The following is a 19,926-nucleotide window of genomic DNA, read 5'->3' as shown; positions in this document are numbered from 1 at the left end:
CTCTTCCACGCCCCTCTCACGCGCTGCCGCTTTATCTCCGTTTTTTTTTTCGTGCGTGGAACTCCGGGAGGCGAGGCACCCAAGAGCACATCACGCCTTCTGCGCTGATGACCTTGCACCCCACGCGTTCCGCAGGCAAAGACGCTATCCGAGCCGCACTGCCGTTCTCCCTCTGGTGGGCGGGGCACCGGGCACTTTGGCACTGGATGAAGCTGCGCGCCGCCAGAAGTGAAAGGCCTACCACCTTCTGGCGCACAGTGCCGCTGTCGGCTGTGAACCTCCGTTGAGAGCGCGCACTTGGAAGAGGTTTGCCACCCCCACCCTCTCAGCGTGGAACCAAGGAAAAGAGCGGCGCTTGCCGGCGCGTTGCAGAGTCCATCGAAGCATCCACGGCCCGACCTTCCAGGCTGGGGGCAACCTGCTCGCGGGAACGGCGCCCGGCAACGGACCCCCCGGTCTTTCCGCGCGGTGGCGTTTGCGTCGGGGGGCGGCGCTGGCCGCCGTCGCAGGGGGGCCCTTGGGCACTTTTGCGCCGCCGCCGGCCCGCAAAACGCCTGCAACAGAGGCCAAGCGGAAGAGCCCACCCAATCACCCCCGATATCGCAGCGCCCCGGCGGCCCCCTGCGGATGCGCGTGCATTGACCCCTCCGTGGCGCAGCGCGCACACGCCCCGCCTCGCGCGCCACGGCCACGCGCACCCCAACGCGCCGCCCCCAGGCGGGCCGCCCACACGAAGAAAAAAAGAGACGGCGACATGCGGGAGGCGCCCCTCTCAGTTTTTTTTTGGGGGGGATTCCGCGCTTGCTGCGGGCGGATGGCGCCGCGGGAGGGGGGCGCGATGCCCCGGGAGGGACGCAACGCCCTCATTCCAACAAGGCCCACGCAGGCGCGGCGGCAAGAGGCGGCGGACCCCCAGTCTGCAGCTATCGGGCTGCGTGGGAAGGGTCTGGGCTGGGCTTTTGGACCCGCTTGAAGACAACGCGATAGACCATGGTGTGCGGGGGGTAGTGGTGGTGCGGATGCCGTCATTTGTTAACCTGTCGCCTGTCTGTTTCTCTGTGCTGGTCTGTCTTGGTGTTCCCAAGCACCCACCTATCGTCAACTCCAAGCACTCAATTGTGTTCTTCGGGGAGGCCTTGTGCAGCCTTGCCATGACTTCCCTTTCCCTTCCTCTGTCCCGTTCACTTCCTGCGCTCTTCCAACCATCTGTGGAGCGCCATCACATCAACAATCAAGTGACACGCACACCCGCGACAGGAGGTGAGCAGAAGACGTGTGTGTGTGTGTGTGTGTGTGTTGAGTGACGTGGCGAGAGAAAAGACATTGGCGATAGCGCATGCATGAAGGGGCCGCGGGAGCACCTTCCCCCCTTCCCTGCTCCATCTCTTCTTCATTCTTCTCGCACCACATTCTCGCTTTACGCGCAACTCACCATCACCACTACCGCTTGCATTTCTCATTCTCTCCCTCTTTCTCTGGTCAGCTTTCCCTCGCACCTGCTGACAGTAGCGTCGCTGGGTCCTGGCACAGCTTCTTGAAGCATTTCCGAGGTACCCACTAACGCATCTGCACTTACACACCCAAGTGAACATCCGCCAACGGGCAGGCAGCCACTCAGCTCGCCGTATCCTCTGCGTCTCCTACCCTTCGCTCAGTGGAGAGGTACATACGTATACGCTCCCGGGCAGGCCTCGCGTGTGCTTGTGTGAGAGCCAAAGGCTTGGTGCAGCCGTATAGGGGGGAGAGATACGGTGCCTAGACGGCGAAACCCAGCCACGGACGGATTGGGCCAGTCATCGACGAGAGGTAAGGGCATACGAGACGGTCTGTGAAGCAGCAACGCGTGGCCCACAGATTGCTGTGAAGACTTGTGAGTGAGTTTCTCTTAGTGTGCCTGCCTGTGTGTGTGTGCTCGTCGTCACTTTTTTTTTCCCCTAGCTTATGTGGTGTGCCGACGACCCCTCTCTATATCTGTCAGTGCGCGCGTGCCTGACGGCGTGCTTCTCCTCTGTTCTTCCGTGCGCGTATGTTCGTGCACGACTCTGCTGCTGATTTTCTTCTTTCATTTGGTGTGCTCCTCTTGTCATTATTTCCCCTTTCGCTCTTGTGGACTCACAGCAACGAGTTTCAGCCAACACCCGCGCACCAGCTATCCACCGAAAGGGCCGACGCGCACACGCACACACGTAGGTATCGATCAGTCTCTCTCTCTCTGTCTCTCTCGTTATAGAGGTCTACCTATCTGCCTATTCATGTGTGTGCGTATGTGTATCTGTGCACGTGGATAGCTCGCCTCTTTTTGTGCGCTTCCTCTCAAGTTTTTCTTTTCCACCCTTCGTGTGTCTGGGCTTGCTTGCTTTGCCTCGATCTGAGTGAGTGCGGCTGCATCTCGTATTAGTCAATCTCCGTCCGTGTACACCCGTGTGGGCGTGCTCGTGAGATCGTTATTTTGCTTCTGGCATTACGTCTTCTACCTTCATCTGCTCGCTCTCTCTAACGTTGGCTCTGCCGTCGGTGTTTTTTTTTTTTTTTGCCATCGCTGTCATCTACGTTTCGCTGTTTTTCTGATTGCAGCTTGTCTGTGCCCTGGCGTGTCTACGGTGGTGGAGGCATCGGCACCCCGTCAAGAGGCCGAAGGTGTGACGAGACGGCCACGTGCGTAGTGGAGACGACAGCAGGGGAGGGTGAGAAAGCACAGCCTTTTCTCTCAATCGTGTCAGATGCAGGCGTCAGTGTCTCCATGCGACTCTTCATTCCGCGCATCCATACCTGAGCAGCCAACGCCTGTTGCCTCGAAGATGTCCGACAACCATACCGCCGTCACAAGGCACTTGGAGTCACCGCTGCTGACGGCATACCGAGAGGACGAGACGTCTGCGACGGCAGCAGCAGCTGCGCGCCAACCTGGGCAGCTGGACCACCACGAGGGCTTCATTTGCTCTTCCTTTTCTGGCGAGGCCCCGAGAACACCGCTGCGGTCGCAGTTGACGCAGCCACGTGCCACGCCCACGAGCGTTATCGCGGATGAAACAGCATCGTCTGCACAGCTACCGGCGCTGATAGCAGGGTCGTCACCAGCCTCTTTGAACACCTCCGCACCTGCCGCCTTTGGTGGCAGCGGTGCTGGCGTCTTGCAAAATGGAAGCTGCGCTGCTCTTAGCGGCTCCGGTGGCAGCACCAGCTCTCCCTTCGGCACATCTAAAGCAGCAAAGCGGCACCACAAAGCCGCTAGCACAACCCATGCACACCGTTGCACGGACACCACAGGCTCTTCGACTGATTGCAGATCCGCATCGGAGCGTTGCAAAGTTGCCCGTACCTTAGCCACGGAGCTCATGTCTGCACTCATGGAGCGTCCCCCTGAGGCCACTAAGATTGCGCAGTACCGCGCGTCCATGAAGGCGGCAACTGCATTGACGTTGTCTACTCCACCAGCTGAGGCTCCGCCGGAGCCCACCGCTGACGCCACTACCGGACCGAAAGGGTCTGTGCAGTACGACGTCAGCATCACATCTCCACCGACAGGCAAGGGCGGCTCTACGGCCTTTTCGCACTCCTTCTTGGAGGCCGTTCTGAACGGTCGTGCGAAACCAACGCGCGCGCTGGCGCCTGGCACGCCATTGGCGCACCCTAAAGCAATGTCTGGTACCTTAGTCTCCGGCTCGCCACTAGCGTCGCACACCGCTAGCCCAAGCAACGGCGCTCGAACTGACCAGCGCAGCGTGTCCCCAGGTGTTGACACGGCTTCCAAAGCTACAGAGATGACTTCAGCGCAGCCATCTGCGCGTAAGATGCTGGAGCTGGTGCCGGGCGATGCGGCCACCATTCCGGAGTTGCTGAGTGCTCTGCGCGAGATAGCGTATTCATGCGCGTCGCTGGACACTCTTGGCAAGGCGGCGGTTGGACCAGGGTCCTTTTCGGAAGGCGCAGCCGCTGCGTCTCCCCACCCAAAGCCTATGAGAAGCACCGACGTACCGGTCATAGCGGCTGTTGCACGCGACGCAGGTAGTGGTGGGGCCGGCACCGCCTCTGGCAGTCGCTCGACAGCAGTACCCGCGGTGGTAACCGCCGCACATCCCTCACACGACCTCGGTACCACGGAAGAAGAGCATTGGGATCACGTGCGCGCCCACTTTGAAGTGGTGCGCAAGCTTGTCCTGAACGAGCATGAGTTGACCCGTGCGTTGGATGAGGCGCTCGGCGCGGAGTGGCGGCGCGCGTCAACGCCGCTGGACCTGCAAGGCTACGAGAAGGATGTCGTCGTGGCGCCCAGTAATAACCCGCCGGCGGTGTCGGTGGATGGAGCGCATAGTACTCTTGCAGCGGCTCTTTCAGGCACACCAGCCGCTGCGGCTGCATGCTCGGTGGTTCCTGCCATGCCAGAGCCGGACGAGCACGAGGCGCCCTCCACCCCCTCCTCTGCTGGCCGTACGCTTGACGGGCCTGGTGCGCCGAGGACATCCACTGCCACTTCTGCTGCTATCACTTCTACGCCGACCACCACCGACTTGCACACGGGCACAAATGTCACCGGGGTGGCCTGCACGACGTCTGCTGCGTCGCCAGCGACGACGCTCAGCTACCGTGCCCGCCTCTTCCACGGTCGCACCCCGCCTAGTGTGCAGCAGCAGCAGCAGCGTAGCGTCTCGTTTTCTCCGGCAGCACCGAGCTCCGTCACAGACAGTCGAGCCGCCAGTACCAACAATGCAGCCTCCTCCTCGATGAAGCAGTTGTCCGAGAACAGCGCAACCTACTCCCCGTCGCAGCACGTCGCCATGATGCTGGATCGCGGCGCGACGCCGGCGGCGGCGCCGCGCACCCAGGACGAAGGCGAGGCGGGTTTCTTGAACTTTCCTTCGACACCGCTGTCTGAGGCAGCGGTGCCGTATCAGCCGTCGGCGTCGCTCATGAGCACTAGTCCGCGCGGCTGCAATGCGTTCACGTCGAGCAGCGCGCCGTTTCACCTGGAGACACGCGAGGAGATGCTGCGACGCCGCAGTGCGGCGCCCAACGCGTTTTACGCTTCCATGTCGCACAGTGCTGCTACACATTTTCTCGGTCACCTTCCCAGCGTGGCAACGACCCCGAGCACATTCATGCCTTCCACGCTTGCCCCAGGCGTGCCACCCTTCTCACTCAACGGTAGTGCTGGTGGGGCGTGCAGCGTGCCGGTGTCGCCGCTGTTGTCGTACACCTCGCCGCTCGGCGCCTTGCCGTGCCCGTATGAGTATCTGCTGGTGCTGGACTTTGAGGCGACCTGCGAGGAACACCCGCCGCACAACTACCTGCACGAGATCATCGAGTTTCCCGTGGTGGTCGTGGATGTACGGCTGCAGCGCGTCGTGGCGGAGTTTCATCGGTTCGTGCGGCCGCGATACAAGCGCGAGCTGAGCTCGTTTTGCAAAAGGCTGACTGGAATGCGGCAGGAGGACGTGGACACGGCGGCGTCGCTGGAGGAGGTTATTCTGCAGTTTGAGCGCTGGTTCTCCCACACACTGCCGCAGCACGCCCGCTGCGTGTTCGCGACGGATGGGCCGATGGACTTGCGCGAGTTCATGTACCATCACAGCGTCTCTCGCCAGGGTATCCGCTTCCCCCCGCTTTTCTACCAGTTCATCGACGTGAAGCAGACCTTTGCGTGCTTCTTCCAGTGTTCGCAGGGGAAGATTAAGGCGATGCTGGAGGCGCTGCATCTGCCCTTTGAGGGACGACTGCACAGCGGGCTCGACGACGCGCGCAACATCGCATCCATCGTGATAGGCCTCCTCCACTATGGATGTACCTTCTGTGAAGTGCCGCTGAACCGCCTACCTTTCAATGGACTGCTGCTGACCGGAGCAAGCAGCGTGGCCGGATCGGCACCCCTCGCCCTTCCGCCCTCGACGGCGTCTGCCGCGTCCTGCCGCACACGATTGTCCGATGCCTCGCCCACGACCATCTCTGCTCCCAGCTCCGCGACTGAGGACGATCACTCGTGCTAAGCCTCCTGCTCCATATAGTGGCGGGAGAGTGAGGACCTTGTGCGTGTGCATATCAGAAAGCGATGGCTGAATACGTGATGTCGCACACTTTTTAAATTTGGTGCGCACAAATGATGGCGTCGTTGTCCTCCCTTTCGTGCCTCTGCCTCTCTTCCCCTCCTCTCCGGCGGCCCTTTTCGCGTGTGTGCGTGTGCGCGTGTGTGTCTCCGTTCAACGCGATGTGGTCCCTGTCGGACGTTGGCGCTCGTGTTGTGCTGATCGCGCTGCTTGATATTCGTGCGTGTGACATTTTTCTCTCTGTGCTTTTGCCCTTTTGATAGTTGTGCTCGCTTCGTTTGCGCGTGCGCTTTCACCCACCCTTCCGTCGCCACGGAGCAGTGCGTGCCCGTGTGTACATATATATATATATATGTGTGTGTGTGTGTGTGTGCGTGTGTGCGCAGTTTCGTTGGCGTATCTCCGATTGCGCTTGAATAGACCAAAACACAACGTGCAACGAAAAAGCAGAGCTGAGAGCGGCATCCGCCCGCGCAGGTGCATGGCTGTCGTAAAGTTGAAGGGTGGGGTACGGGCCGACCCATCAACGCCATATCCAGACTTCAACTCTATCTCCCTCTCTGTGTGGATATGCTGACGCCATGCCATTTATGCATCCTGTGCGCGCCCTCTTCTCGGCTGAAGTTTGGCTGAAGCCGTGGCGCACTTGCCTTTCCTGCCTCACCTCCCACTTTCCTTTTCGCGTTAGAGCGTATTCGAGGTCGCAGATCCTTCCTGGACACCTGTCAGCGCATATCTTGGGGCCGGGGCGCAGACTCACAAACATAGACGTGCCGGACGTTTGAGTCATGCTCTACCTCTCTCTCCTTCTCCTTCCTACAGTCCTGCACCGTTCGGCTCTCATTCCCTATCATTTATCGTGCGCTTCGACGTCTCTGCTGGTCGCTAGCATACAGGCTGACCAAGAGAGAACTGGTCCCGTTAGACGTTGGCCCGATTGTGAAAGCAGCACGCCAGCATACGAGTCTATACGCAGGTACGCGAACGTCGTTGACGGCTCACTTCATCCGATAGTTCTACTATGTCTTTGAGTTGCTTCGACCTCGCCGCAGCATCGACGTCTTCCGTGCATGGCGCGCATCCGCTCTCTCGCCAAGGAGTTGTACCAGCTGGAGCTTCAGAGGCAGGCTGCCTCACCACCTTCTCCTCCTGCGGCTTCCGGCGAGCGTGCTTTCGATAGCACAGCACCCGCGATCACGTCTAGCATGAAGTGGGAGACCTCCTCCTTCACGTCCAGCCCTCGCGATGATGACATTCTGGCGAGCGCAGCACATGCCTCGCCAACCGCAGAGAGAGAGGAGGCGCGATCCTCATCGCCATCCTTCCCATCTTCTAACTCCGGGGTTGCAGCAGAGTTGCAGTCGACCTCGACATCACAGCTCCTACAGATTCCTCCTCCTTCCTCTCGGGATGGCGCACATAACCGCAGCAGACACGGCCTCTTCGCACTCGGCGGCAGCCGCTTTGATATTCTCATGGGAGGAAGCCACGCCGACGGTGGCGCCTGTCGAAAGTCGCAGGTGCGCAAGGCCACAAAGGCGTGCACGAGCGGCGGAGGTAAAAGTGGAGCTTCAACAGCGGAGGTGACGCAGCAGCAGCAGCCGCAGCCGTGTAGTGCTGCCGAGGAAAGTTCTCTCCTTGAGAGTGGCGAAGGCGGGGCGGTGGTGGCTAACCCCGCGCCGCCTCTTGGTACGCCCTGCGGCATTCCGGCTCGCCCACCATTCAAACGCCTCCTTGCCCAGCCGTTCAGCCACGTGCTCGTGTGCGACTTTGAGGCCACTTGCGCGAGTGGCAGTGTTCACTACCCACATGAGATCATTGAGTTTCCTGTCGTGGTGCTGGACACGGCAACGCTGCGCATTGTGGCGGAGTTCCATCGGTATGTACGACCACTTCGAAATCCAAAGCTGACAGCATTTTGCACAGAGCTGACGGGTATCACGCAGGAGATGGTGGATCTGGCGGACCCGTTGCCCATGGTTGTCGCGCAGTTCCAGGACTGGCTGAGGACGGAGGTGTACCCGCTCTGCCGAATGTGGGCGCGGCACTACGGCCCCAACCACCTCTCTCACAACCTCAAGTCGGAGCAGCGCCGCTTCGTCTACGACGAGCTCACAGACGCGGCAAAGGCCAATGTGTCTGCGGAGGCCATGCTCTGCATGGCTACCGACGGGCCCTGGGACATGCGCCGTTTCATGCATGAGTGCAGCGTTCTGCGCGACGGCGTCGACTTCCCGCCAGTGTGCTACCGCTACATCAACATCCGGCACAGCTACAGCCATCACTTCAAGTGCCGGCAGGTGAGACTCACGCACATGCTGAAGCAGATGAGCATGTCGTTTGAGGGGCGGAGGCACAGCGGCATCGACGACACACGCAACATCGCACGTGTCCTGGCGGAGCTCTTTGCGCGTGGCTACCGCGTACACCACGTGAGCACCATCAAGTACGCCCACCGCGGCGACAGCTTTTTGGTGAGCAACCAGGCCGCACAGGAGCTTCTGTCCGAGTATGGCGAGATGGACGAGACCCACGTGAGCAAACGCACGAATGCACGCAGGGGCGTCGGACGACAGCAAGGCAGGAGGAGGGTGTGAGTGCTACGTCTGTGCATGGCTGTGTGTGTTTGCGTGTTTTCTCAGCGTGGGCCAATGCACGCGTTAGCGAAGGCAAGACAAGACCCTCCCCCCCAAACCCGCTTTGTCAGACGCGCTGTTGTGCAATGTGGACGACTATACACCCCCCTGCGTGTGTTCGATACACTGGTGAGACTGCTGCGCAGCTGCCTGGCCTCGCGCTCTCCAATGACAGGCAGCCGAGTTTGTGGTAAAAGTTGGGGATGGGGGCAGGGCTGCCCCTGTGAGAGAATCCCTGCATGTGTCGGTGGAAAGGCACATCGGGCTCACCTCGGGCACCTCAGCAGTGGACTCAAAGGCACAGTGGCTCTCAACTTCTCTCTCCCATGCGCAAACACCCTTTCCCTGCAACTGTCGCTGCTGCTCTTCGCTCCCATCTTCGGTTTACTACACACGTACGCGCCAAACCAGCCATTACATTCCGGCTTCTACTGCCACAGCAACACACGCATCCTTTTCATCCACGCTGGGGAGGAGCAAAGTGCTGGCGCGTGTATCCCCCGCTTCCGCACAAGCGTCTGTGCATCGACATACGCTCACACTGATAGACGCGTGCGGGAGTGTGTGTGTGTGTGTGTGTGCTCGGCCCGTCCACATGCAAGCGCTTTGACTTCCAGCCCCCCTTATCTGTTCTTCCCTTCGTTTCCCTTGTATCATTACACGATCACACTGCAACCCCAAAGCCCACGCTCCCCGCGAGCACGGCGCTTATTGCGCAAGATAGATGAGAATCCAAATACACAACCTTCCAAGGTCTACGCACACTGCGGGACTTCAGCGCAGTGCTTTCACCTGCCTTTCTCTGTTGTGCTTTCCGTGCTTAGTGGTCTGAGCATTGCCGCAGCAACGACTACCCTGCGCCTTGTCAAGAGTCCGCCTCAGCGTTCTTTGATTGCGCGTGGCGTGTGGGTGCGTGCGTGTGTTGCGCGCTGATTCTCTCCCCCCCAGCCTCGATTCTTCTGACTTCCAACGTGTCGAAAAGCTGTGCAGTGGCGCCTTGCCAGCGTCAGTGCCCCTTGTGACCCTTCTTTCCCATCTCCCCACCTCGTTCTCACGCTCTGTGTGATAGTCGTTGCTCGGACGCCGATGCACCACTGGGAGAGAAGCGAGCGACTGCGCAAAGCCGCCTCAACCCCGCACGCGGCCTCTTTTCATCATGTTGGTGCGTCATTGTCACCCCAGATGCACAAGGGCACTGGTGCGTTGCACGAGAGTCGTGACCAAGGCGAAGGGTGCGGTGAAGAGGAGGCTATTGTGCAGCGCGGAAAGGAAGAATATTCATCCCGGCTTGCATCGACGCAGAGGTACGGAGGGCGCCCCCCAATGAGCGCAGCGACCGCACACGGGCAGGTGGAAGGGTCTGTGTACACCCCGCATCGCACCTCGCCACATGCGTCGGGTGAGCTGCCTTCCTCGACTGGTCCCTCCACCCGCTTCTCAGACTCGCCGGCAGCCTATCACCCGCGACCCTTTTCATTAGTCGAAGAGGACGCCGCTCCTAATTCAGCGGCGGCGACGGGGGGCGGGGGTGTTATAGCATCTCCTCATCCGTCTGCTGTCGGTGGCGTGAAAGAGAGAGAGCGAGACGTGGTCGACTCTCCGTTCCCGAGCGAGGTCCACTGCCGCGTTTGCGGGGTTACTGTTTTTCAAAGCGGCTGGGAGACACACCAGCTTTCCGCGCTGCATCAGGGGCAGCTGCGTGACTGTGCTACGGCACGCGGCAGCAGCAGCAGCAGCAGCAGAGACCCCTCGGCTCGCCTGGCGAAAGTGGCGGTGCAAGGTAGCAACATGCTCCAGATGACAACTGCCGCAGGCTCCAGGACTTCGCAGAGGCCACTGATTTCTGGGCACGCCCAGGAGACTTCATCTTCAGCGAGGCCTTCTGCCCGAGCGCTGGCGCTAAGTGAGAGAAACCACCAAGGGCGCAGCCAAGCTGCCGCCGCAGCGGTGAGGCGGTCATCGCCTTCCCCACGTCGATGTCGCCGCAAACTAGACTCAACCAGCTCCGAGGCTTCCTCGTCCACATACAGCGCTAGCAGCAACAGTACGAGAAGTGGCAGCAGCGTTAGCACAGGCAGCAGCAGCAGCAGCAGCAACAGTGCAGAGTCGAAAAGCAGTGCCGCACGCGGCCATTCTGGTGTCAGCGCTGTCCCCTACGCCACCCCTCCTCGACCAGCTGGGCCACCTTCCGCCCCCGCTGCGCTCAGCAGTGCCACACCGTCTTTTGTGTTGCCTCCCCTCTCTCCTCCAGGCTTCTCGGCGGCATCGTCCGCGTCTGCCGCCGCGCGCCCGGCTCCCCTGCCCGTGAAGCCGCTTGGGTCAGCCGACGCGGCGACTGTGGTACACTATGTGGAGTTCACAGAAGAGCAGCAGGAGCGGCGGCACGTTCAAATGCTCGAGCAGCAGCTCAACAAATATCTTTACCACCGCGAGAACAAAGTACTGGCAGCTTGCGTACGGCGGTGGTACGAGTCGATGTTCACCAAGGCAACTGCGACCATTACCGACGCAGGCCCGCCAAAGCGAGGGGGTGGAGCAGAAGTTGTGGCTGGTGCTCCCGGCTCTTCGGAGGGTTGTGCTGTGGCATCGCTGTCCCCGACTACTGCCAGAGCCCGCTGCATCACGGTCGTCTCTCCATCACCGTCACCTGTCTCGGCAATGGCGCGAAAGAGCGTCGAGGCTGTACCACACGAGCCCGGCACGTTGTCTGTCCCATCCAACTTCACGGGCCTCGCAGTCTCTGCAAGTGCGGCAGATGCGATGTTTCTGACCCAAGGCAGCGCGAATTATCTACACGATATGGCGAAGGAGAGAGTTGATGAGGGCTATGGAGGATCCCTCGCCCGGCGCAGCAACACTCGGCAGCCAGGGTCACCGAGCGTGTCCTCGCCGCAGTGCGGCATGGACCCGCAGACGAACCATTCGGCAGGTGTCGGTGCAAAGTGCGCCGCTTCTACTGGAGTGGTAGGTGCGCCGCCGATGCATAGTGAGCACGCAGGCATGTTGAGGGCCTCTGGAGAGGGCGAGTCCACCCGTGCACCATTTTTCACGACTTGCGTTAAGTCCTACGCGCGCGTTCATGTTGCTGCGGACGGCCGCGTCTTTCCAGCGGAAGCTCGCCGCGGCAGCAGCGACGGCAGCGCAGAGAACGAGTCGCAAGATCTGGAGGTGATGCAGACGAAGGTGAGCTGGCTCGTCCGGTCGGTGAGTCGACCGGTCACCGCGCGCAGTTTCAGCTCCGAGCCTTCGGACAGCGTTGCTGACGGACGAGATTGGAAGAGCGTTGTCGGTCGTAGCGCTGCCGTGGTGGGAGCTGCGGCCGCCACTGCTTCTACTGCTGCACCCGGTAGCACCTATAATCCCTCACAGCCTTCTGCCAACTCGCGGGGCGGGGAAACCGCGTCAGGGCAGGCGAGGGACAAGGGTGCGGGGTGGGGTGACAGTAGCCGAGCTCAACCCCGCCACGCCACCAAAAGTGAGCGCAGCACTGTGTCTGGTGGGCGGTCGTTCCCTCCAGGGCAACTGCACGCAGCACCTTCCACCAGCGTTGCTGGATGCGCCAGCGACAGCAATGGAGGCGACGAGGGAGTCGAGAGTGGCGCCGTGGCACCGCGTACTCAGACACCAAACGAAGAGGAGGGCCATGCCAGTGAAGTACACCAGGCTCTGCACGCAGCGCCTGCCTCAGGGACGGAGATGATCAGTGCTGCGCAAGCCGTGCTTCACACCGGAGGCGAGGATGGCGGTCTCGACGGCGTGGGGAGGACCGGTGCGGAACGTCACCTCCCCGAATGGACGGCAGGTAGGAGGGATGGGAAGGAGAAGTCTGACCGACCCGATTTAAGCGACTCTGCTGTGACAGCTGCAACCGCCACCCCATCTCGCGAGACGGACACAAACAACGAGGAGGCCAAGGAGATGTCGTGCGAGCCGACGTCGCTGACTCCCGAGGCTACTGTGCGAATACACGCAGCTCCCACACGACCAGCGGATCCACTGAACCGTCGGTCGAACCTGCTTGACGAAGTACCGCCACAGCAGCCATCTTACGCGCCGGCACCGAAATCGACACTGTCAACAAGAAGCTTGTCGAGCCACGCTGGGGCCCTGAAAGGCAACCATGTGACTGCTGCTTCGTCAAAGTCTCCGCTCGCGCTCACGGGTGCGCCAAAAGAGCTTTCCTCTTCAGCTACATCGTCGTCATTGTCGTCGTTTCACAGCAACAGCATCAGTAGTGAGAGCGACATTGCCGGGCTCGTTGCTCTTCTTTCGCCCAGGAGCCCACAGCGCGTATCACAGTTGCTCCGTCCGGGGAGCGCGGCGTCTCTACCTACGCACTCCACCGGTGCGCCAAAGGCCTCAGCGTGCGTGCCAGACACGCATCCACTCCATGAGTTCGACCTTGCGGCAGCGGTGGTGTCTGCAGTGCGGAGGCCAATCAACGCCTCCATTGCAGGGCAGGGCGAACCAGCAGCTCAGACAGAGGGGGCGTTAGAGGCCCCGCTTAGGTACCTGTCCGATTCCCCACCTCCCGCTTCGGCGTCTCTGATTCCGCACGATGCACACGAGCGTGGCGCAGCAACGGCAACACTGTCCGTGGCCAATCCCTTGTTCGACGCCTTGACTGGGGTGCTCGGCGGAGACGGCAACCACACGGCTGTCCCAGAGACAGGCGTGCGCAGCGCCGCCCATGGGCCCCATCATCATCATCGCTATAGTGGGTACTCGCGCGGTGCGAGCACGGCAGTGAAGCTTCCCAAGGCGCTTCTGGCCCTGCATGTAATGAACACTCGCGGAGTGGGCAGTTCATTTGCGGCCCTGTCTGCGGATGCACTCGATGAGCGTGTCTCGGAGTATGACGTCGATGCGGCGCCGCCGCCACTGGAGCCCTCGACATCCTTTGCCGTGGACGAGATGCGAGCTGAAGTAGGGTGGGCGCCATCGCCATCTGACCACCCGTACAATGTTAGCGGCCCAACGTGCTTTGGCAGCGTCAGGGAGTGGTGTGGGGGATTCTCGAGGCCTGTGGAAGGGCAACGAGAAGAAGTAGCACGCAGCGGCCCCAGCAGCAGCAGGGGCGGACGTGGACGTGTGGGTCCTCATTTCTTCCTCGGCGCAAAGTTCGCTGAGAGGAAGAGCGGTAATGACGACGAGAGCAGCGTGGCTGTGTTGCCGTCCACTGAGCGCTACGACGACTGCTTCTTTGTGTGCACACGTGAGTCGGCAGCGACGCCGACTCACAAAGCAGACGAGGGGGGCGGGCAGCAAGGCACCGATGCCTCAGAGGAAACGACAGGTTTGGAGAACAACAGCAACGGTGAGGGTGCTCTTTCCCCATCCGCGACGCCACTAAATGGTTTGAGCATTCCTCAATCGCCTGTGCCACCCTCTCCTGCCTCAGCCACCGCCGTGAACGAACTCCACACACGTGCCCCCATTGGCGTGCCTCCGGCCGCGCAGGCACTGGCATCGTCATTTGCCGCGAATGCGCAAGCGGAGCCAGCCGTCGTGCAGTTGCCTGACGCAGAGATTTGCATGCACGCAGTGAGGGAGGCGAAGTGGAGTAGTGCCATTGTTGCTCCCTCTGCAGGGCTTGCACCTGGCTCGGACGGTGCGCACAGCAGAGGAGCTGCAGGAGTGGGACCTTTGTGTACCACCACTCACCTCCACAAGGCAGTCTCCGACGGCCCTGACGCGGTGCTGCCGAGCACAAACTGCTCCCCCACAGCATCCTTCTTCACATCCCCTAGCGGTGTGATGACAGCCGCGAAACCGGCAGGTGCCACGGCGCCAAACTCAGCGCCAGCGCAGCAGCACCTCGGTCCTCTGCGAGGCCCACTGCAGAGCATCGATCAGGAAGCTGAGGAGCGACTTCTGCCGCTTGACCATGACCTCCACACCGCCACTCTCGCTACAAGCGCAGCCATCGAAAGTGGCGGTGACGCACCTTTGTGGCGTCCGAGCCCTGTAAGTGGTAGCTACGGTGCGAAGCCCACTTGCGATGCCCCTCAGAATAGTTTTCAGCCCACCACAGCGGCTGAGGTGGCAGGATCGAGCGCCGGCTGGAGCGACACTGCGGGTGCATCCAGCACCGCACTTGTGCGCGCGACTGCACAGCTGAGTACGTCACGGTGCGCTGCCGTCGCGCCTTGCTCTACAGTGGACAGTGTTGATGCCTCTCTGTATGACTTGCCCTCTCTGGAGATGCCGGTGCTGCACCCCCAGGGCGATGGAAGCGGCTTGGAGAAGGGCCCGCCACGCCTTACTTCTAGTCGGCAGCTGAGGTATGCACACCTCTCAAGAGCGACCGCTGCTGAAGCGGTTGCAGGTTGTGGTAATGTGTCGTCGTCTGCACCGTCAGCTCTGCTGCCTAGCGTCAAATCCGCTGAATGCTCTCCTGAAACCTTTGTTCAGCCTCCGCAGTCGATGCTGGGCACCCACTCTTCTCGCTTGTCGCGGACGCCGCGTCTATCGGACGCAGAGGCTGGTATTTGCAGCCTTGGTGGTGGCACCGTTGCTTGTAGCCTCACGCAGCCACCTGTGGCGACGGAGGCGGGTGCACTCTCAGGCGCATTGGCGCCAGTTGCCGTTGGCACCGCGCGCACGGTGAGCTGCTTGCCACCCAACGTGATGCCTGCGGCACACCCGTATTGCTACACCACCCTCAAGGAGTCTGCTGGTGATGACCTCAGGACCAAGCGTGGCGGTTGCACTTCTAGCCGCGGATCGGTTGCGACGGCACCGCGATTGTCCTTTGCGGCACCCCTGTCTTTGCGTGCGGCTCTCAAGGAGAGCGTACCAAACTGCGCCTCCGCTCTTTCCACTGTACTGACACCATTGACCGCAGCGACAGCAGCAGGGCTTGGCGCAGCACGCGACGCCTCACGGCGGACCTCGTCGTCGTCCTCATGCTCGCACCTGGGTTCTGCAGGAGTACACCCGCACAGACGAAAGCTGCGTCATCATCGTCATCGTGATGAGTCAGCCGCATCGCAGGAGAGGCGGCGCGCTGAAAGGAGGGAGAAGAGACGGTCAAAGCAGCGCAGCCATCGAGATGGCGACGCCTCACCGAGACACTACCGGCAACACCGTCACCATCGGAGCGACCGCCGGCGCGAGGAGAACAGCTACGACAAGGCGTTCCGCTCGCAACACCAATGTCACCCCCGCCCCCGTGAGAAGCACCGCTCGCCGCGACACAAGCGTGACAGACCACAGGCGGAGGACACGGATGCGGCGGCGGCCCCACGAGTGCACCCTTCCCTGCAGTGTGTGCTCGAGGCGGCTCGGCAGCGACGCCACAGGGAGGCCGACTTCCGTGACCCGCATTACGCTGCGCAAGGGGGTGGCACAGAGCTGCCCTTCGGTTTTCACACGCCACACCCATACTGGCTTGGACTACCGTCTGTACCCGTGGGGCCGAGTGCTTCCGGGCACGAGGTGCTCATGGGAGGGAAAGACCATGATGAGCAACCAGCTGCTCCTTGCAGCGACGACGTGACACACGCGGCGAGGCAGCACCGCTCTCATCGATCTGGAAATAGCAGCGGCGCACCGTGCATCAGAGATGGCGAGGAAGATGACGACGCAGCGCTGAGAGGTCCTCTGCATCGGCGACCCAGTGAGCGTGAACGCGTCCCGGGCCACCGACACCGCTGTCGGCAGATGCCAAGCTCCTCACTCTCGCCAACCTCGTCATTGTCGTCGAGGAGTACTGGCAGAGACGTCAGCGTCGACAGCGGTCGTGGCAGCGAGGCGGCCAGAACTGGCCCCACTCGCCGCGGTGGGGCCACAGCGTGGATTAGCGCTTCACCAAGCAGGGGCGGAAACGCCACCCGAGGCCCAGAGAACGGTGGCGTGCCGGAAGTTGGAACAGAGAAGGTGAGCGCACCAGAGCACGATCGAAGCAACGCTCTTGAACAGAGTCTTAAGGCATCGTTGCAGCAGTCGATACTGTCAATCGAGCCGCGACGGGGAGAGTGCGGCGCGCAGCCCCCCTTTGGTTCTGCGTTGGAATCAGCGGGTGATCACAGTAGGCTCACGAGAGCGAGCGCAGATGTGCCTGAGATCAGCGGACCATCTGCAACAGCGAAGGCAGCCAGCGATGCGAAGAGTGATGACTTTGTGCGCGGCAAAGATGCGTGTAGTAAAGGCATCTGCAGCCTAGACACCAGGCAACCGCCAGAGCGTGCCAGCAGTGAACGTGCAACGGTTCTGGAATTGCCTGCAAGGGAAGATGGTGCCCCCTTCTCCACTGTGTCGCATACGAGCAACCGCACATCGTTGCCCGCTTCAGCGCCTGCCGGCTCAGCGTCAGGGAGACACGTGCCCGGCGTGCAGGTGCGGGGTAGTGGAGCACACGAGTCGGCGTTTGCGTCCTCCACAGAGCTGGGGAATCCTCGTCGATTTTCCGCAGACACCGCCACAACCACCACGGGGAGAGAGCGAGATGCAACGGATGGGCAGCCGACCCTGCCGCAGCACGGTGATCTCTTCTACTGTGACATGGCCGGTCGCTTCCACCGCGTTAGCAGCGCGGAACTGGAAAGCCTCTTGGCAGACGAAGCCGGACGTCGCATCTCACCTCAACGTTGGCAGAGTCCGTCTGGTAGCCCGCGCCGCCCGCTGTACGTTGTTCACAATCCCACGCTGTCCCCGTCCGCGACTACGAGATGGCAGCAACACCGTGCGTGGACAATCACGAATCCCACTGACTCCCTCGGCTGCGGCCGACTCAACCCGTACTGCTCCTCGTGCCGCGCCAAGTACAATCTCATGTTTGTTGATCCTCAGATGCGACCAGTTCAGTGGCTATCGGCTCAGTCTGCTAAGCTGAATCAGATGGGCGACTGCCGCACTCACAGCGGGTACATTTTCGGTGGCGGCAACACGGCATCTGAGCGTGATGCGATGCTTGCCCAGCAGCGGCTGCGGGCGAAGAGGATGGCAGCGTGGCCAGAGTTGCCGCACTGCGACAGGGATCACCTCGTCGTGCATGAGGAGGATCTCGATGGCCCGCTGCGCCAGTTAGCAGCCCCGCCTCAGGGGCGCTTTGTTCCCATCGTGTACAAAGAGGATACGCGACGGCACATCAACCCAGCGTTGCGTCATCGGGGACCGCCAGCAGCAGCGTCGGCACGCCAATGCTTTGTGTTTTCGCCATCATCAGCGGCCCTTTCACAGCCGCCACGACACCCGTCTCCAGCTCATTTTTTTGGAGACGCACTGCGGTTTAACACTTCCTCTGCCAGAGACAGAACCAACGGTTGCCCACCCGCCTCGAGCCCTCACCTGCACCACCGCACCACACGAAGCGGCACGTGCTGCCACGACAGCTATCTTCACAACACGCAGCATGGTCAAAACTCTTCGCACAGGCAGCACATGGATAGCGGCTTTTACAATACGAATGATGTTGGCAGTGCATCCATCATACACCTCAACAAATTTGCAGGAGTAGCGGACGCGGAAAGCGGTCAGGCACCGCCGCGCAGCCATCAAACGTTGCAGGCGGTGGGGGCCGCGAAGGGTATGGTCGGCAGCGACGCCGCCGCCAGCGCGAGCGCTTCGGCCGCCGCATCGGGGATGCCAGCCGAGCCTTCTAGCGTTGTTGCGTTGCGCCGGGAGGAGCGCCGGATCAAGAGGGCGCTAAAGCAGATGCTCTGGCGTGACTTGCCCCAGCAGCGAGGGACGGCGGAATGGGAATGCTATGTGCGCTCGCTTAGTGAGGGGATCCGTCAGCAGCCCCACTTTGCACTGTTTCCTCTGCCTTCGCTTTCAGCGCAGACGGTAGAGACAGTGCAGCCTACCCCTATAGACGGCGCAGCGGAGCCATGACGATAGCGCGCACCCATCGCTGAGTGGTAGTCAAGGCGGTGGTGGGGCGGCGGCAAGGCGAGAGGAGGCAGACTGGAGCCTCTGGTTGTTTTGTGGTGTTTCAGTGTCGCAGCTGATCCTTGTGTGTGTGTGTGTGCCAGAGGCTGTCTGCTCTCCTACCGCCCGCGTGCAGGTGCAGAGGCATATGCACACTCACACGTGTGTTGTGTGCGTGTCTGTGTAGATATAGATAGAGACGTGCTTCGGCTTGCCTATGCAGAGAGCGAGCGAGAGAGAAAGAAAGGGCGGGTAGACTGCGCTGATCTTTTCGGTTTGTGTTTTTTTGTGTTGCTTACTCGGCCATTCCCAATCCTGAGTGGTGCCCATTTTGTCTCCGACTCGCACATATGCACAGCCCCCCCCCCCCCCCTCCCTCCCTGCTTCGGTCGCCCTTCTGGTGCAGTGATATGCGTCTCTTTGACGGCCACACCGCAGCACTCGCCTCAAGTTATGCATCATGCGCTGCTGCTTGCCGCAACTTGTCGCCCTACTCTCTGCCATATCCTTTATTCCTCTGTGCGCCTTGCATCTTTTAGTCATGAAGACTGATGCAGCCGCGGAGGGGAGGAGTGAGTGATGGAGTGGCATACGTGAATGGGGTGTGTAGCACCTTCATAGAGACTTGAGCGCGCACGGAGAGTGCACAGGTTTTGCTTGTGAGGCCTGTGTGAGCCGGAATGCAACCATGACAAGTCGACACGACTGCCGCTTCCTCACCCGTGTCAGCGCCTCTTCCCAGGCCGTCCTCGATGCATTCATTTCCACGTGCGGTGAGTCAGCCGCGTCTATAGCGCTGCATCCATTCACCCTGCACTTTGGTTTTTACGTTCTTCTGATCCTTTTCTGCCTTTCCTTCGCCACGGCTCTGCCGACGTCTTCTCTCTGCACTCGTTCGCCGTCTCCTTCCCGCTGCTCACGCCCCATCTCTTCACGGAAGACGTCCCTGCAGAAGGGGAAAAGAGGCTAGCAGGTGCTTGGCACCCGTTTTATACTGGGGTTGTACCGAGGCAGGCGCCGCACCCGCAGCCACCCATGGCGGAGTCCGCGCCCTCAGGGACTACCCCACCTGGGCAGCAGCTCTTCTTCTCTGTCCTCGGGGGCGCCATTACGCGGGCGGCGCTGCAGCAGGTGCAGCGTGATATTGACATTCTTTGCAGCGTGTCTTCTTCGGCACATACCTCCCCGTCGCCTGGTCCCCGTTCTGAACCGGTGGCCACTTCGTCACGGCAGCCCGACGCTTTGGATGGGTACCCGTTGCAGCGCGTGCTGGAGGCCCTTCGTACTGCCGAGTTTGGCAACTTGTCAGAAGGCGGCAAAGACGTGGCACGTGCTCAGCTGAGCCTCACTTCTCTTTCTGTCCGTGACGTCCTCATTCA

General features: G+C 61.1%; 3 protein-coding genes across 3 annotated transcripts; all 3 read left to right on the top strand.

Annotated features, from left to right (window-relative positions):
- Nucleotides 1-3,335: 3,335 nt before the first annotated feature.
- Nucleotides 3,336-5,981, top strand: LBRM_29_0490 (conserved hypothetical protein; the record flags this gene model as incomplete). The annotated part of the gene is made up of 1 exon (XM_001566347.2): nucleotides 3,336-5,981. One exon carries the CDS (start codon nucleotides 3,336-3,338, stop codon nucleotides 5,979-5,981), a length of 2,646 nt encoding a protein of 881 aa, XP_001566397.2.
- Nucleotides 5,982-7,108: 1,127 nt separating this feature from the next.
- On the top strand, nucleotides 7,109-8,635 carry LBRM_29_0480 (conserved hypothetical protein; the record flags this gene model as incomplete). The annotated part of the gene is made up of 1 exon (XM_001566346.2): nucleotides 7,109-8,635. One exon carries the CDS (start codon nucleotides 7,109-7,111, stop codon nucleotides 8,633-8,635), a length of 1,527 nt encoding a protein of 508 aa, XP_001566396.1.
- A 1,125-nt stretch (nucleotides 8,636-9,760) lies between these two features.
- Nucleotides 9,761-18,511, top strand: LBRM_29_0470 (conserved hypothetical protein; the record flags this gene model as incomplete). Its single annotated transcript, XM_001566345.2, has 1 exon — nucleotides 9,761-18,511. The coding sequence occupies one exon, from the start codon at nucleotides 9,761-9,763 to the stop codon at nucleotides 18,509-18,511; it is 8,751 nt and encodes a 2,916-aa protein (XP_001566395.2).
- Between the last annotated feature and the right edge of the window lie 1,415 nt (nucleotides 18,512-19,926).

This window comes from Leishmania braziliensis, chromosome 29 (assembly GCF_000002845.2).
Source record: "Leishmania braziliensis MHOM/BR/75/M2904 complete genome, chromosome 29".
Lineage (NCBI taxonomy): Eukaryota > Euglenozoa > Kinetoplastea > Trypanosomatida > Trypanosomatidae > Leishmania > Leishmania braziliensis.
This window is presented reverse-complemented; position numbering and strand designations above follow the sequence as displayed.